Genomic DNA, 18,828 nt, shown 5'->3' on the forward strand with positions numbered 1-18,828 from the left:
ACACACTCTCTCTCTCTCTCTCTCTCTCTCTCTCTCTCTCTCTCTGTCAAAAATAAACATTTTTTAAAAAAGAAAATTAACTGGCAGAATTAGGTTGACAAACTTTTCTAGAAACTCAAGACTTGTCACTTTGAGCAGAAACTTTCAGACCCGACAGTTAGACAGTTTTCCCCTGCAGTTCCTAGGGTGATTTTGTGGTTGTGCCTTTAGGCCAGATGCGCTTTGTGCTGAAGCACTGTTGGTGCTGTGTTTGCTGGTCGGGGGGGAGGTTGGAATCCGTCTCCTTTTGGATTGACTACACTGGTGGCTCGGATCTCCTGTTTCTATATTAGGGATGCTCTCATCTCTGGCATTTATATTCGGGGAGATTTCTCAAGTCGTAGTCGGTTTGTAGCTAACCCTGTCCTCTTTTCAGTTTTGACAGTGACCTCGAAAGTCTCCGCAATGCCTTGTTGAAAACCAGCATAGAATCCCACACCAAGCCCTTGCCCAGAGTGCCGGGTAAACACCTTCTCCTTCTTCACCTGTCTGTTCTCTTCTGTTGACACCTTAAAAAACCAAGTCTTAAGTACTTAACGGTTCTTGAATTTCTTGCAGCCAAACTGTCCCCCGTGAAACAAGCACAACTGAGAAACTTCTTGGCCAAGAGGAAGACGCCCCCAGTGAGATCCACCGCTCCAGGTAAAGGTCCTGAATTTTTTAGCCTAAAACACGCAGTACCTGGTATGGAAGTAGGATGGGGGTCTGTGTGTCTGTGTTTTCCTTTGGTTCTTCGTGGGAAATAGAGAACATGTCCCCAGAATCTGTTGCCCATCTGAATATCGGAGTAGGGAGCAGCTTATCCATACAGGACACGGCAGTTGGAGGTCGTCGTTTTGGCTTTGACGCCGTATTCCGCAGTCCTTAGGTTATGTGGCGGTCATTCCCAAGGGTTCGGAGGAGACTGAGCTGGCTCTAGGGATCCAAGTCTCCGCTTTGTATGGAGATGTTTTACTTTTCTGTTTTGTGTGGGGTTTTAGTAGAATTGCATTTGGGGGAGAGAAAATCACTGGTCCCTACTGGTGAGGGAATGACAGTGAAACACACTTGGCTTATGAAAGACTATTTTTTTCCCTTAACTTATCTAGATTTATTGTCTCCATTTTCTTCTTTCAAAAATACTTGTCATGTGTAATTTCATACATAATTTTGCTTTGCTTTAGTGCCCATATCTGCTTTTTTCTTTGAAATTCTGTTTTGAGTTGAAACTTTTTTACACCAACAGATGCTCTTTGGTAATTAAAATAGAAGAAAGAAATTTAGGGGCTCCTGTGTGGTTCAGTTGGCTAAGCGTCCGACCTTGGCTCAGGTCGTGATCTCACGGTTCGTGACTTGGAGCCCTGGATCGGGCTCTCAGCCCAGAGCCCGTTCTCGATCCTCTGTCGACCCCACCTGCCATCTGCCCCTCCCCCTCTTGCACACTCTCTCTCAAAAATAAAATTTTTTTTAAAAGAAATTTAATCTTCACCGTATCATGATTTATTAATTTTTCGTTAATCATATAATGTTGAATTAGGTAAAAAAAGACCAGAGAATTCTTAATAGCTTTTTTTTTTTTAATCTAAAGAATACCTTGAGGACTCTGTGCTAAGAGAGAGAAGCCAGTCGCGAAAAGACAGATACCGTATAATTCTGCTTATACGAGGTCCTTAGAGGATTTCATTCTTTTTTATGTTTCTACACACTCACACACACACACACACACACACACACACACACGCACGCAGCATGCAGCACGCATGCACCTCACATCGTCTTAATCCATTCACCTGTCAACGGACACTTGGATTCTTTCTGGAATTTGGCCATCGTAAATAATGCTACAGTAAACATCAGAGCGCATGCCTCTGAATTGCTGTTTTTCTTTGGGTAAATATTCAGTAGTGCAATTCCTGGGTTGTAGGGCAGTTCTACTTTTAATTTTTTGAGGAACCTCCATACTGTTTTCCACAGTGGCTGCACCGGTTTGCATTCCCACCAACAGTGCACAAGGGGTCCTTTTTCTCCACATCCTCAGCAACCCTCGTTTCTTGTGTTTTTGATTTTTAGCCATTCTGACAGGTGTGAGGTGATACCCCATTGTAGTGTTGATTTGTGTTTTCCTTATGATGAGTGATGTTGAGCATCTGTCCATGTGTCTGTGGGCCATCCGTGTGACTTCTTTGGAAAAATGTCCGTGTCTTCTGCCCATTTTTTAATTGGATTATTTGGGGTTTTTGGTGTCAACTTGTAGAAGTTCTTGGATTTTGGGTACTAATCCTTTACCAGATAATTTGCAAATATCTTCTTCCATCCCGTAGGTTGTCTTTTAGTTTTGTTGGCGAAACTTTTAGTTTTGATGTAGTCCCAGTAGTTTATTTTTGCTTTTGTTTCCCTTCCCTCAGGAAACCTGTGTAGAAAGGTGTGGCTATGGCCGATGTCAAAGAAATTGCTTTCTGTGCTCTCTTCTAGGATCGTTAATGGCTTCGGGTCTCACATTTAGGTCCTTGATCTATTTTGAGTTTATTATTGTTCTTAATTTTATTTATTTGTGAGAGAGAGCACGTGTGTGTGCACACATGAGCAGGGGAGGGGCAGAGAGAGAGGGAGAGAGAATCCCACGCAGGCTCCACGCTGTCAACGCAGCGCCCAACGTGGGGTTCGAGTCCACAGAGCGTGACCTGAGATCATGACCTGAGCCGAAATCAAGAGTCAGACGCTCAACCAGCTGAGCCACCTGGGCTCCCTTTTTTTGAGTTTATTTTTGTGTGTAGTAAAATTAAATAGTTTAGCTTCATTCTGCTGCGTGTAGCAGTTCGGCTTTCCCACCGCCATTTGTTGAAGAGACTGTCCTTTTACCATTGTGTGTATTCTTTCCTCCTTTGTGAAAGGTTAAGCATATACTTGTGGGGTTATTTCTGGGTTTTCTATTCTGTTCCATTGGTCTGTGTGATCTATTTTAATGTGCTAGTACCATACTGTTTTTTGGATTTTTGTTTTGTTCTGTTTTTTTGTTTGTTTGTTTTTTGTTTTTTGTTTTTACCATACTGCTTTGATTACTTTAGCTTTGTAATAGAACTTGAAGTCTGGAATTGTGATGCCTCCAGTTTTGTTCTTCTTTTCCAAGATTGCTTTGGCTGTTTGGGGTCTTCTGTGGATCCATACAGAGTTTAGGATTGTTTGTTCTAGTTCTGTGAAAAATGCTGTTGGTGTTTTGATAGGGAGTGCGTTAGATGTATAGATTGTTTTGGGTAGTATCGCCATTTTGACGTTATTTGTTCCTCCGGTCCGTGAGCACGGCACGTCTTTCTGTTTCTTTGTGTTCTTTCCAATTTCTTTCGTCGGTGTTTTGTAATTTTTAGAGTACAGGTCTCTCTACTGTTTTTAATGAACTATTTGAAAATAAGTTGCAGACAGGACTCGTTACTCCTAAATTAACCAGCATGTGTCCTTTAAAAGCAAGATATTCTCTTACACAATAATACAGTGGTCAGGGGTAGAACATTTAACATTCACAGAACACTGTTACCAATATGCAGTCCATACTCAGTTTGCCAGCTGTCCCTCTTTGGGCCTTCATGGCAACTCTTTTTTTTTTTTAAATCAAGGATCCGGTTTAGGGCTGGACATTGCGTGTGAAGTTGTCATTCTCTTTAATCTCCTTGACTTGGCTTTTGTCGTGAGCTTTACTCCCTGGAGCCTGTCTCCCCAGACACTGTCATTTGGTTTTGCCTGGTTTTTGAGGGTTTGGCCTGCTGTCTCCGTCCATTCGTTTATTCTCTGGATGGATTTCTCTTGTTGCACAGCAGGTTTGTAAGAGTCCTCAGTCGTCACGGGAGGCTGTGATGGGTTTTGTGGCTGTTTATGTGGTATTTGGCTGTATAAATGTGCCGCATCTGTTCATCCATTCTCCTCTTAGTGGGCATTTAGTGTTGGCGGTTTTTAGCTGATAGAATAGAATGTTGTTCTGAACATCTTTGTGCACGTCCTTGGGGCACATACGTCCTCCTCTTACTTGGCCACGTGGCTCGGAATGGAAGTGGTTTGTACTCTGTCCGCACGCTCGGCTTTGGTGGATTCTTCTGTGCAGTTTTCCAAAGTGGTTGTACCAGCTTATTTTACTCTTACCGTCAAGGTAAAACTATTTGAGTTTTCTGCATCTTTGCCAAGCTTAATAGTGTCAGTTTTTTTTCCTTTGAAACTCTGGTGTAACCCTTTTACGTGTTCCTAAATATTTAGTTAATAGTTGACTTTCGTGAAGTGTGTGACGCCATCTTTGCTCATTTACCTACGGGGTGATCTGTCTTACTGATTTGTAAAACTTTTTATTCATTCTGGATACCAGCCCTTCGTGGTTATATGGGTTGTAGGGACCCCCTCTGTTCCTCGTTTCCCTCTCGGTGATGTCTTTTGGCAAAAACAGAAGCGCTTAGTTTTAAAATAGACTTACCAGCCTTTTCTGGGGCAGTTGGTGCTTTCCGTGTTCGGTTTGAGAAATCCTTCTGTAGGACGGGGTAACAAGAGTATGCGCGCACTTTTCTCGTTGTTTGGAAATGTTAACGTTTTGCGTTGCAGATTGAGATTTACCACCTACCTGGAATTGGTTTTCTTCTGAACGATGGTATTGAGGTATGGTTTACATAAGATTCATCTTCTATAAGCATAGAGTTTGAGAATTTTTATTAAAACTTACGGGATCGTATCGCTGTCACCACATTCCAGTCTGGGAACACCTGCACCCCTCGGGAAGTTTTCTCACGCTTCTTTGTGGTCGTTCCGTCTTCTGCCCCCGGCAGCCACTGATGTCTTTTCCTTCTGTGTGGATCTTCCTTTTTTGGGAATTGCATATAAATGGGATCACATCTAGTTTTTCTGTTTGGTTTCTTTCACTTAGTGTGTTTTTGAGGTTCCCCCGTGATGCATACACACATAAGTAGCTCGTTCCTTTTCGTTGCTGAATAGTTGTCCATTGTGTGGATGTATACTGTCTGGAATTGACTTGTGCCTGAGACATACGTGTTTTGTATTTAGATAACTGATCATCCCAATAATATTTATTGAAAGGACCCCTTTCCTCACTGCTTTGTGGCCACCTTTGTTATAAATCAGTTATCCTTGTGTGCAGGTCTGTTGGTCTCACACACTGGTTGGAAACCACTGCTACTACGTTGCCTTAATTAACTCCTACTAAAATAAAGCCTCAGTACTGTTCTTTTTCTAAATTCCGAAGCTGTGCTAATACAGTAGGCTGTTTAAATTAAATTAATAAAAACTAAAGTTAAAAAGTCAGTTACACAAACCCAGTAGCCACATTTCAAGTGCTCAGTAGGCGCATGTGAGTAGTGTTTATTGTGACGGGAAACATAGATGGAGTAATGCCATCATCACAGAAAGCTCTACAGTCTAGGACAGGGGTTGGCAAACTTTTTTTCTTAAAGGTCTAGGTAGTAAAGGGGCGCCTGGGTGGCTGAGTCGGTGAAGCATCCGACTTCGGCTCAGGTTCTGATCTCCCGGTCTGTGAGTTCGAGCCCCGCGTCGGGCTCTGCACCGACAGCTCGGAGCCTGGAGCCTGCTTCAGATTCTGTGTCTCCCTCTCTCTCTGCCCCTCCCCTGCTCACGCTGGGTCTCTCTCTCTCTCTCTCTCTCTCTTTCTCTCAAAAATAAACAAATGTAAAAAATATATGTATATACACATATGTCTATATATGTGTATAATAGGCTTGCTGGCCCCATGATTTCTGTTGTACCTGATTCAACTCTGCCCTTGTGATGAGAAAGCAGCTATACACAGTATATAAACGAATGGGCTTGTCTGTGTTTCGATACAACTTTATAAAAACAGGTAGCTGCCTCATGGTCTTAGTTTGCTGACCTGTGATCTAGAATGCTTTGGCGCTTGCTTTCCATCTCCATATTAATATCGGAATTGTCTTGCTAAATTCTGTATCCCTCAACTCTAGAAGAAAAGTTGAGATTTTGATTGGGATTGCATAAAATCTCTAGACTGACTTGAGAGAATTGATGTTTGTACAGTGTTGATCTTTCAGTTCCTAAACATGGTGTGTGTTTAGTGGGGTTTTTAATTTCTCAGTGTTTTCTTCATGACAGACATACACATCTTTTATTGGATTTATTCATAGAGTTTCGTATTTTTGATGTTCTTAAAATGGTGGGTTTTTTTCATTAAATTTCATTTTATGTTTTATGTTAGATGTGATAATAGAAATATATTGGATTTTTTTATGTTTGATTTTGTATCCAGCAGCCTAGCTAAACTCATTTATTCAAATAATGTCTGTGGGTATTTCTTGGACTTTCTATGGGAATAGTTATAGTCTCCATAGATACACTTTGTTTCTACTTTCTTGTTCCTTTATTTTTTCTTTCCTTATTTCTTTGGCTAGGACGGTCAGTGCAGAGTCCATTAAAGTGTTGAGTGGGCATCCTTGTCTTGAGCTCAAAGGTGATACTTTCTGTATGTTCCCCATGAGATGGGACGTTTGCATCTACCGATGATTTCGGTCTTTCTTTTTTTCTCTTAACCTGGCATTCTGCCTTTTCTAATCTGAGTTGGAGTTTAAGCAGAAAAAGATTCTTTAGGTTTCAACGGGCCCCTTTTCTCATGCCAGGAGGTAGCTGCATCCTTGAGCCCAGCAGGGAGCGGCTCACATCAGCTATGAGGACAGCACCACTGGGAGACTGGGCCTTCCAGCCTCCTGGCCTCTGCGAGTGAGCATAGCGCTTGTATGTCTCATCCAGTGGCTCTCCCTCCATCCAAGGTCAGCGAATGGCCTCCCGATGATGAAGGAGGAAACTGCGAGGTCTCCCGGGCTATATCAGACCTTGGGAGTTACGTAGTAATGTCAGTCTCTCTCTATCCAGTTCTTGAAGGCAGTGGATGTGAATCGTCTTTTGTTGCTATTACCTCTCGGGAACCAAGATTTTAGAGAACTCTTTTAGAGCACGGTGGCCCTGAGAAAATGTGAGGTTTGTGTTTGTTTTCTGCACACGCTGTTACACGGCTTTGGTGGCTGAAAGCACCACCTTTAGTGGCTGAAAGCATCACAGATGTGTGGGGCAGAAGTCCAGGCACAGAGGGGCTCAACTGTGTCCTCTGCTCGGGGCTCCTGGGCGGGAGCCAAGATGGTGGCCGGGCTGGGCTCTGGCCTGGAGGTTCTGGGGAAGAGTCCGCTGCTAAGCTCATTCCACTTGCTGGCAGAATTCAGTTCATTGCAGCTGTAGGACTGAGGTCCGTGTTTCTTTGCCACGTGCTCCCAGCCCCTTCATCTGCAAGCCAGCGAGAGCACGGTCTTCTTATGCCTCAGCTCTCTGACTTCCTCTGCCTTGAAATGCTCGTGAGATTTTACATTGGACTCACCTGGATGATCCAGGCCAGCCTTCCTATCTTAAGACCCACTGACGAGTAACCTTAATTATGTCTGCAGCATCCCTTTGCCGTCCGACGGAGCATAACCTTATGGGTGTGGCACCAGGGGCAAAGGTCATGGGGTTACAGTTCTGCCTCACACAGGGTTCAGTCTTATGTGATATTGTTTAGGACGTGGTCAAGTTTTTTATTTATTTTGAGAGAGAGACAGAGACGGCGCAGTGGGGGAGAGAGGGAGAGAGAGAATCCCAGGCAGGCTCCACGCTGCCACCGCAGAGCCCGATGCCGGGCCTGAACCCACGAAGAAGCCGTGAGGTCATGACCTGAGCTGCAACCAAGATTCGGGTCCTTAGCTGACTGAGCCGCCCAGGCACCCCAGCCTTCCTAAGCATTAGTTATAAAGTCCAATCATAGCAATTTTTACTTTCTAGGGTAGTTAGGAGGATTAAAGGGGATCATTTATATAGATCCCTTTCACGGCACCTGGCGCCAAGTGCGGTCTCGGGAAATCTGCACTGCGCTTTCACTAGCAGTGCCGGTGGTTTGGGATGGTATTTCTAAGTCACCCTGTTGCATAAGTACGTGCACGAGAATACTCTGGCAAAGTGCTGTCCGGTAGAACTTGCATCGACCAGAGAAATATTCTATATTTGTGCGCTCCACTATGGTAGCCACACGTAGTTGTTGCGTGGCCGGTGAAGCTGACAACTCGAAATTTTCATTAAATTACTTTCAATTGTTTTTGTCGCACCTAGTCCCATTTGGCTCACGGCCACCAGATTGACGAGTGCAGCAGTCCCAGCAGGGAGCGATGGGTTTCGGTTGTATTTGCCTATTGCGACAAAATCTTGCGGAGCGATGGGCCTGTAAGGCAGGAAGTCAGTAGATGTTAGCAGTGGTCTTAAACAACTTGAGAAAGGGCCGGGTCTTTTGTTTGGTGTATGGTTTTTCTGGTATACGGGAAGTAATAATGTATTCCAAAACGGCAGGAAGCCTTCCTTCATCGCTTAACAGGAGGAAAAAAAGAAAAAGCGGGAAAAGTCAGGATTAATTTCAGTGACTTTTTTTTTTTTTTTTAAACCTAATTGATTCAAAAGAAGCAGTCGATGGTTGGGCGTGTTGGAGGCACCGGGACTGAGGACATTCAGTCTTCCCAGTTCGTGCGATACCTGTTCTTAAAAGTTTGTTGTTGCAAAGTGACTCTTTGGTGGATGCTTGTCTGGTACTTTCCTTGGTTTGTTGTCGTTCTGCCTGTGAGAGCTTCTGGTGGGGGCTCGAGGTCTCCTGCATTTGCATGTATTCCGTCTCTTACTTCATATTTTTTGTTGTTTGTTCGACACTCAAAACGTTCCTGTCCTACGCAGCTCGGGTTTTCAAAGCTTCCTTTGAGCAAAGACCCAAAACCATATGTGTTCACCTTCCACCACGGCTTCTTCCACTTAAAATAAGTCATCGCTAAAGTGTTTTTAAACTGGATAGTTCTCCGTCGACAGTGAAAGTAACATAGCTCTCAGACTCGCTTGAACCGTCTCTCTTGTGTTTGTTTCGGGCTTGGCAGCCAGCCTGTCTCGGTCAGCCTTCCTGTCGCAGAGATACTATGAAGACTTGGACGAAGCCAGCTCCACGTCGTCCGTGTCCCAGTCTTTGGAGAGTGAAGACACGCGGGCGTCCTGTAAGGACGAAGACGCGGCGGTGCAGGCCCCTCGGCACGCGCCCGTGGTTCGCACCCCTTCCATCCAGCCCGGCGTCTTGCCGCAGGCAGCGCCTTTTGCCAAATCTCACCTGATTCACGGTTCGCCCGGCGTGATGGGAACTTCGGGTAAGTAAGCGGTGAGATCCCTGTCAGGTTTGGGTCCGATGGAGGAACCGTGCCACGGTCACCCCCGTAAGTCCAGTCCGGCCCATCCCCGCTAGTGTTTCAGAAATGAGAAGACAAATTCAAAGGAGGTGGGTCCCCTTGAAAGAGGTAGGAAGGAGGGACCCGGCCGGGCTCACACTGACACAGCTTCCCTGTTGAGTCTAGCTTGTGTTTCTAAAATAGGTGTTGGAGCGGCCGGCTGGCTCAGTTGGTGGAATGAGCGACTCTTGATCTCGGGGTCGGGGGTTCAAGCCCCATGTTGGGTGTAGAGATGATATATAAACATGCATAAAAACAACAACAACAAAAACGGTGGTTTCAGGTGTAAGAGGAGGAGGCTGTCTGCCTCACTCTAAAGCCACATCTCCGTAACTCATGCCTTTCAAATCCTGGCTCGTTTCAGCTCATCATTTTAGCCATATCCTGCCCCGGACCTTGCCAGCTGCCATGCTTGCCCCAGCATTGGCTCACAGAGGTGACCACTGTTGGACTGTCACACCTTCCGTTCCAGAGTGTCAGGATTTCACACTGAAGTGAAATTGAGAGAGAACACTCGCGAGCAGGGCAGAGGGAGGGAGAGAGAGAGCGAGCTTAAGCAGGCCGCATGCTCAGTATGAAGCCCGGCACAGGGCTCGATCTCACAACCATGAGATCACGACCCGAACCAAAATCAAGAGTCAGCCACTCAACCGACTGAGCCGCTGAGCACCCCACACTGAAGTGACTTCTAACAGGGAACAAGCACTTACCGATCGGGAGGTGCTGGAATGGAGAGATTTTTATGAGAGGAGAGCGAGGCCTTGACCTCTGTTGGCCTGTAAGTTCTGTCTCGGTCTCTGTCAGAGGAGATGCTTGTGTCAAGTGCCGTAGCTGGCAGAGTCGAGCAGGCACACGGCACGCGGCATGTTTGGAGCATCGAGGCGCCAGCCTGGGAGTTCATCGGTACTTTCGTGTGTTTATGCCGAAGCGTCTTTAACCTTAGCGTTTTCCCTGCGACCTCACACTGGGGGATTTGCCGTCTTCACTTCTGTGCACTCCTCCCTGACCCACTCTCTCGCTTGGGTTTCTTTTTCCTTCAGCGTCTACGTCTACCAGCAAACTTATTCCTCAAGGGGCCGATAGCACGATGCTTGCAACAAAAACCGTGAAACACGGCGCACCTGGTCCTTCCCACCCCATCTCGGCTCCCCAGGCGGCCGCCGCTGCAGCGCTGAGACGGCAGATGGCCAGTCAGGCCCCAGGTAACACGGCTGCCCTGCGCTTTGCGGAGACTGACCGGGAGCCTCGGCAGTCACCGGCCGGCACGGCGGGTCCCAGGCAACAGCCGGCTCTCTCTGCTGCCCTTGAGAAGAGAGGCCCGATGGGACGGCCCCCTCACCCCCGCCCCTTTCTGGGGAGAGGGTTCCAAGAAGGCAGAGACTAGATCCGACGCTTTTTTCGTTTTGGGGGGAGGTATTAGATCCGCCGCATTCAGTCGAGTGGTTTTCTGATGAAGTTGTTGATCCCTGCTTTTGAACAGCGTCTGCTTTAAGCCACTAAAAATTGCCTGATAGTGTCATAAGGATCCCAGCCCCCCTGGGAGGTGAGTCTTCGCGTGCCCGTTTTGCTTCTGAGTAATGTCAGGTGAGAGAGGTGACGGTTACCCAGCCAGTAAGTTCCAGGACCCAGACTCCACCCCTGTGCTCTTTCTGTTGCAGTACGGCGTTTTCTTTTTTTTTTTTTTTTTTTTTTTTAATTATTTTTTTAGTACAGCGTTTTCTTAAAGACGGCTGCGTTAGCCTTTACAGACAGAAAGTCTAGCGAACTAATCATAATCAGCGCTTGCACTTTGTCAATGCTTTGCGGCTACCCAGAATCTTCTGTGTTAGGGTTTCTAAGTAGTGGGCCTTGAGCGCGTCGGTTACCACTAATCAGTTTGTACAAGCCACTGGTTCTCAAGTGGAGGCTCTTCTCACCCCGCATTCCTCGCCAGCAGTTGGCAGTGCTGCTGGCCTCTAGCGGGTGGAGGTCAGGAACGCCACAAAAGACCTTACAGTGCACAGGACACCCCCACAACAGAGGATTACCCAGGCCCGAAATGTCAATACTGCTGAAGTCGAGAAACTCCGCCATAAAGCAAGTGTTTTTGTGTTAGTTGAAGGAAATTGGTTGTGGATTTTAGCACTGCTTGGAACACGTATCCCTTTGGACCGTTCTTTTTAAAAGACTAAAAAGACATAGTGGTCTGATTATGACAAAAAAGGATTACCATTGTCCAGTGATGAAAGCGTTCTAAGAAAAGTTCTAATATTAAAACCCTTATTAAAGCTCCTCAAACAGGTATGAAAGCGCACAAACAAGGTAGCTTTCTAAGGTACCTTTGGGCCTTCAGAACAAGTAGAATCCTCTGATGTTTTCTTTAAACATTACTCGGAACGTGCAGAATCTTGGTCGGCATTGCGCTGAGTAGGCCCCAGATCAAGCTGACTGAGTTGATGATTTATAAACTTAAAATCGGCCAGAATGTAGGGTTGTTCCACTCAGCGGGAGACGGTGTGATCTGTTATCATTTTGGAAGCAAACATTTCTGAGATGTAGGCACGTTTGGATGTGAAAGGTGACATGTGTGCAGGCTCAGGCAGGACGAGCCTGGTCGCTTCCCTGCAGGAGGGAATGACAGCAGGCCATCACAAGCCCGCCGTCCTACCTCGGCCACAGCCTTCCACTGTGCCAGAAATGTCCGTAGAGGAGACCCGGGAGCTTTGCTCGGGCCGTCTTGGTAGTTACTTAGAAAATGTTAGTGTTTCGGAATGCAGTTTTAAATCCTAAGGCAAAAAAAAGCTCAGTCTTACTCATGCGTCTGCCTCACTAAGCCGTGAGATCCTTTAGAGAAGAAACTAGGTTTTGGACATTTTTTGTATTCCCAGCACCTAAAAGAATCTGGTGATAAGCCGCCCGTGCGAAAGAATGTTTGGGTGGGTGGGCGGGTGGGTGGCAGAAATCCTCAACCTGAACACCGCTCTTACTCTCTTACGCTCCTACTCTCTCCGCCCCTTTTCAGGACGAGCCAACAATGTGGCAGGTGCCACAGCTCCACCCTTTAAAAGCTGGCCAGGGTTCTTTTTCCCTAAAATAGTACGTCTGATTAAATTGCGCAGAGCCTCATCCCATAATCTTTGTGAATGGAGTAGGCCGGCCGTCCCATTGATCACAGAGCTGCAGAACTACCCAGAGTAGATTTCCTTTACGTAATCAGATTACTGCTTGAATTCGTGTCCTGGTTGTGCATTTATATATGGCTGGAATTTTTGATCCTGTACGGCAATTAACATGCCCCTCTCCTCTCTCTTTAAATAGCTGTAAGTACTTTGACTGAATCAACTCTGAAGAACGTCCCTCAAGTGGTAAACGTGCAGGAACTGAAGAACAATCCTGGAGCCCCCTCTGCCGCGATGGGGTAGGTGACTGCTTTCCAGTATGTTGCAGCCCCCTGAGCTCTTCCGTAATAGCGAGGAACTGCCTGCAGGGGGCAGCAGTGCTGCTGGCACGCAGACTCGGCCGGCAGAGCCTTAGGTTCTCTTAGGTTAGATCTCTAGTCCACCGCACCCTCCCGGGCATAGGGAAGAATTGAGGGGCATGTCTTCAGTCTGAACGTAGGGATGGTGAAGACCAGCGTCGTTCAGGGAGTTGGTATCCGGTGATTCGTCCAGCGGCAGGATGAACAGCCGCGGGCCCCGTGTTTTTTCCACATGGGGCCCGCTCTCTGCCACCCCCGCGGAGCAGGTCTGCTCACTGCTCTGTTTTGGCCTTATCGAGTGGCCCTGTTTTGCTGGTCCGCTGGCCTTCTCTTGATTCCACGTTGGTCCATGTATCAACCCCGCCCGTTCCAGGGATTTCTTAGTTATCTCAGGGCTGTACTGACAGCCAAAAACAAGCCTACCCACTCTCCTATCTTGTAGTGACCTTGACGCTTTGGTATGCTGTTTATACCCAGATGGCATTTGTGGTTGTTGTGAACTTCCCAAGGGAAAGAACTGTGCATTCGAGTTTGGGAACTATAGCCAGATTCCTCGTGTAGGGAAGGCGGAGAAAAGCCACCAAAAGGCAGAATATTGCATAAGGCAGGAAAATCCAGCTTAACGGTGAAAGCAGTATGGTCTGGTGTTTCTGAGATACTTCAGCCGTTAACCACGGAGAAGCACCTCTTCGTGATTTCACTTAACCTTCTTAACCTTTGTTTCCCTCGAATGGTTCGTCTGAGCAGATCTTTGATAAGGGCTGGGTCGGAGGAGCAGTTCTCAGTGTGCCCTCTTCTCTGACTTGAGAAAAATAGACCAAAACAACTCAAAAGGAATCTTGAAGAAACTTTCTCTTCCTTCCCTACAGGACTGGGCTCCAGTACAGTTGTTTAGCTTGCAGGCCCCGCCTGGCACGTAGTTCCTTTTGGTGACCATTTGTTGAGTAATAGGTTAACTCTAAGCATAATTGATACGCAAAACCGCCTCTCCCAGTAAAGTTGAAAGAGTTGAAAGAAGGCCGGGATGGCTAGAGGCCTGGCAGGAGGCAGAGTACCAAGACAGGGTGGGGGCGGGGGGGGGGGGGCCTAACATGGTGGGATTGCTGGTTTGTTGGTTTGTTTTTACCAAAACACCCCCGACACGTCATTTCTTTCAGGAATTTTGGCGTTCGTTTATGTCTTTCAACGAATGCTTCGTTAAATACTTAATACTCCGTTCTAGGTGCTGGGGATAAAGCGTTTAAACAAAGCAGGCAAAAGACAACCAACCGCTTCTGCCCTGGTCACGGAGAGACGAACAACAAGGGAAATGAGTAAGACAGGAAGTATTTAAGATGGTGACAGGTGTGACAGAGGACCCTGAAGTAGGGAAGGGATTTAAGGAGGTCATCCGGGTACGGGCTACAGTTTTAAAGAGGCTGGCCAAAGAAGGTGCCTCTCCTCCACGGCTCATGACTAAAGTATCTCAGAAACACCAGACGCTGTTTGCTTGCCCCGTGAAGCTGCATCTTCCTGTCGTACGTAAAATTAGGCCTTCTCATGGCTTTTGACACTTGACATTTGAGTAAAGTCCAAAAGGTCAGAGAGCAGGTCTCATGAATATCTCAGGGAAGAAAGCTCCAAGCATAGGGCCTGTAGCAGGAGCGAGTCTGGCCGGTTGAGGACAGCCAGGAGGCCGCCGGTGGCCAGAGCGGGAGGGAGGGCCCAGGGAGAGGAGGTCAGGGAGTTAGGTGGGTGTGGATTCCTGTATCCGGTAATATCTAGGGAACCTCGGTCAGGACCTGGCTGCTGACCGTTGGCTGCTTTGGGGTAGGTGTGTGACCTGATCTGATTTGTTTTGTTTTTTAACTTTAGCAAAATGTGTTAAATTGAGGCACGATTTATATGTAGTAAAATTCACCTTTTTTTTAGTATAAAAGTCTGTGAGCTTTAATAAATAGTTGTGATGACCCGTGGTTTCAGCAGGAAGCTTCTGGTTCTTTTTTTATTTTTAATGTTTATTTGGTTTTGAGAGAGGGAGACAGAACACAAGCAGGGAAGGGAGAGGGAGACATAGGGCTGTCAGCACAGAGCCCCACGCGGGGCCCAAACCCACGAACTGCGAGATCATGACCTGAGCCAAAGTCGGACGCTTAACCGACTGAACCACCCAGCCGCCCCGATCCTTTGCCCATTTTTAAAATGGATTGTTTGTTTCCCATTCTTCAGGTGACCTTTCACTTTCTTGATAGTGTCCTTTGGAACACAAAAGTTTTCATTTTGGTGAAGTTCAGTTTATTTTTTTATTTTTTTCTGCCTCTGCTTTGGGTATCGTAATCGTATTTAAGAAACCCTTGCCCAGTCAAAGGTCACAAAGGTTTACACCTATGTTTTCTTCTAAATGTTTTAGATTTAGCTCTTACGTTTAGGTCTTTGATCCATTGTGACCTAATTTTTGTAAACAGTGTGACATTGGGCTCCAACTGCATTCTTCGGCAAGTGGGTATCCAGTTGTCCCAGTACCATTTGTTGGAAAGACTCCCCGCCTCCTCCCGCCCCGATTAAATTGTCTTGGTGTTAAGTAAGCGTCAAGATTCATTTTACTTAACTTTTACTTTTTTTTTTTTTAAGTTTACTTATTTTGAGAGAGAGAGAGAGTGGGGGGCAGATGGGCACAGATAGAGGGAGAGAGAGAGAATCCCATGAAGGCTCCACACTGTCAGTGCAGAGCCCAACACAGGGCTTGAACTTACGAACCACGAGATATGACCTGAGCTGAAACCAAGAGTCGGACGTTTAACCAACTGAGCCACCCAGGCACCCGATCTGTTCTAATTGGAGTGCATAGACCATTTACATTCAATGTGATTATATCATGTTGGGTTTTTTTTTTTTTTTTTAATGTTTCTTTTTCAGAGAGAGAGAGACAGAGCATGAGTGGGGGAGGGGCAGAGAGAGAGGGAGACACAGAATCTGAAGCAGGCTCCAGGCTCCTAGCTGTCAGCACAGAGCCCGACGCAGGGCTCGAACTCATGAACCTCAGGATCATGACCTGAGCCAAAGTCGGACGCGCAACTGACTGAGCCACCCAAGCCCCCCTATACCATGTTGGGTTTAAATCAACATAATGCTGTTTGGTTTCTATTTGTCTCATCTTTTCTTTGTTCCATTATTCTTCTTTTTCTGCAACTTCTTTTGGGTTGAGTATTTTTTATGATTTCTTTTATCTTTTTCGTTGGTTTATCAGTTATAGCACTGTGTGTTAATTTGGGGATTGCATTATGGTTACACTGCACATCTTTAACTTACCCTGGCCTGTCTCCAAGTGACGTCGTACCACTAAGGTATCACATAAGAATCTTAGAGCAGTATTCTTCAATTTCTGCCCTGCCCACCTTTGCAATATCGTCATTGTTTGTACATTTTCCTTCTACCTGCGTTATCAATTCCATGATATGTTGTTATAAACAGTTCATTATCTTTTAAATTGATTTTTTTAATATTTACTTAACTTTTGAGAGACAGAGAGAGAGAGAGAGAGAGAGGGAGTGAGCAGGGGAGGGGGAGAAAGAAAAGGGGAGAGAAGGAATCCCAAGATCCCAAGCAGACTCTGGGCTGACAGTGCGGCTCAAGGCGGAGCTCAGACTCAGGATGCGTGAGATCATGACCTGAGCAGAAATCAAGAGGCAGACGTTTAACCGTTTAACTGACTGAGCCACCCAGACACCGCTGAATAGATCCAAAGAAGAAAAAAAACCTCTTTTGCTTACATGGGTGGTTTTATCATTTCCGGTGTCCTTCATTTCTTTGTTTGGGTTTCCTTCTGCTTGAAGGGCTTCCTCTGACATTTCTTCAGGTGTAGATCTGAATTCTCTCAGCTCTTGTGTGTCTGCCAAAGGCTTTATTTCACCTTTGTTTTTAAAAGATCTTTTCACCAAGAATTCTGGGTTGGCCGTTGTTTCTTTCACTGACTTAAAGATGTTGCCCCGCTTTAAAAATAACTGTAGTAATGACCATAACCTTTAAAAAACTGCTCCTCAAGGTTTTTCTCATTATAAATACTCATTGTAGGCATTATGAAAACCAGATAGAAAAATTAAAATCTTTATTCTATTTACTTATTCATCTTTATTCTGTGAAAATTTTGTTTCTTAAAGTAAAGTTGGAATACATGCTGCTTTGTAACTTCCTGTTTCAGATTCGTCGTGAAACTTAGTTGTGGACATTTTCCATGTCCTTCTAAATCCGTGACAGAATCCTGTGTTTACATTTAACATAGATCTTTTTCAGAACTCTAATGCAGCTCCAATTTACATTATGTAAGTTATTTGGCATCTGGACATTCAAGAACCGCAGTTTGAGTTAGAAGACCTTTAATGATATCTTGGATAATATCTGAGTCTTCAGGGACATAAAATTGGCCAACAGGGGACAACGGTCGGCAGTCACAATCTTCACTGCCAGACATAAGAAACTCCTAAAAATGAACCGATAGCTCTTTTCTCCCCCCTTCCACTGATTGACATTGGGGATGCTCATCTTCTGTCGTTATCAGGAATGCTATTGGACTCATTGATCATTTTGCACACTTGAGCAGCTCTATCTGTAGGAGCGATTCTCCAGTGCAGGACTGCTGAGGCCACGGAGGCATCTGTGTGCTTGGATAGTCACGTGTGTGGAATTGTGACTGTTGTTGGCACATTTATTTGTCTTCCCACAAGCCTTGTACGGTGCCTGCCTGCCCGTATCTCTGCCCGGGGTGTCACATTTATGGCCAGACTTCAGGGTGACTGCCCATCTGACAGGTGAGAAAATGGACGGATGCCTTTTGTTTTCCGTATCTTCTGTCATCATCTTTCTTCTTCTCTCCTGATTTCTGTTTGCTCTGTTTCTTCATTTGCTCTTGAGATGTTGTCCTGTCTCCTTACTTGCCTTAACCTGTCTTTAAACTATTACCAGAAATTCCTAGTACATTGGTTAACTTGAGCAGCTTTCGTGGGTTAGATCCGCTATGTCAGATGTGAGTACCTAACAAGATACTCGTGGTCAGGATTAAGATGTATCGAACTAGGGCATAACCAGCTTCCTTGGTTTTTAAGCCCTTTATAATGTTGAAATAGGGGCGCCTGGTTGGCTCAGTTGGTGGAGCACACAACTCTCGATCTCAGGGTCGTGAGTTTGAGCCCCACGTTGGGTCTAGAGATTACTTTAAGAAAAATGTTAAAATAGGGTAAAAGAATGAGTAGTTGGCCCCTTTCACCACAGTATATTTACCTTAGTGAAATTCATTAACCTTTAAAGGACATTAAGAAAGGGCTTAGGTGACATTTGAATGCTTCACAGTCTTAACAATTCAGTCTCCTATCTGTGTGTGGAACACGCACCCCTACAACACACACCAGCCCGCCGCCTGTGCGGGTGGCTCTGATAGGGTGCGGCAGGTGACGGAGAGCAGAGTGACTTTTCTGCATTCCAGGCAGTCTTTGAGACAGTTTCCCGTGTTTATGATATTTGGGATTTTCCCCTGCAGTTAGTCTTTATCAGAGTGGTCTGGGGCATGGGGAGCCAGAGAACTTAGATTCTGTTGGAAGGGTTTTTCTCCAGGAACCACCGTCCAAGACCGGTGAGACCCCATGACTCATTCACGTGTTCTAAATTTTTTTTTTTAACGTTTATTTATTATTGAGAGACAGAGAAAGAGCATGAGCATGGGAGGAGCAGAGAGAGGAGGAAAAGCAGAATCTGAAGCAGGCTCCAGGCCCCGAGCCGTCTGCGGGGCTCGAACTCACCAACAGCGAGGTCATGACCTGAGCCCAAGTCGGACGCTCAGCTGACTGAGCCACCCAGGTGCCCCTCATTCACGTGTTTTAAAGCGGCACTCGAGGGGCGCCTCGGTGGCTCAGTCAGTTAAGCTCCATCTAAACTCGGATCGCGATCTCACGGTTCATGAGATCAAGCCCCCCATCGGGCTCTGTGCAGACAATAGGGAGCCTGCTTGGAATCCTCTCTCCCTCTCTCTCTGCCTCTACCCCACTTGTGCATGTTCTCCCTCTCTCAAAATAAACTTACAAAAAGCATTTAAAAAAAAAA

General features: G+C 46.0%; 1 protein-coding gene across 5 annotated transcripts in view; it reads left to right on the forward strand.

Moving 5' to 3' along the window:
* NUP214 (nucleoporin 214) overlaps nucleotides 1-18,828 on the forward strand; it is a 95,215-nt gene that overhangs the window by 34,375 nt on the left and 42,012 nt on the right. For 4 of the 5 annotated variants that reach the window (XM_019420787.2, XM_019420789.2, XM_019420790.2 and 1 more), the window contains exons 20-24: nucleotides 416-501; nucleotides 598-681; nucleotides 8,964-9,224; nucleotides 10,343-10,504; nucleotides 12,600-12,699. In XM_019420787.2, the coding sequence (XP_019276332.2) occupies nucleotides 416-501; nucleotides 598-681; nucleotides 8,964-9,224; nucleotides 10,343-10,504; nucleotides 12,600-12,699 (693 nt within the window). Of the gene's footprint in view, nucleotides 1-415; nucleotides 502-597; nucleotides 682-8,963; nucleotides 9,225-10,342; nucleotides 10,505-12,394; nucleotides 12,491-12,599; nucleotides 12,700-18,828 lie in introns of those variants that run through there. The other variant, XM_019420791.2, reaches the window with a different exon arrangement.

Source organism: Panthera pardus, unplaced genomic scaffold (assembly GCF_024362965.1).
Source record: "Panthera pardus isolate Hobbes unplaced genomic scaffold, ASM2436296v1 HiC_scaffold_20, whole genome shotgun sequence".
NCBI lineage: Eukaryota > Metazoa > Chordata > Mammalia > Carnivora > Felidae > Panthera > Panthera pardus.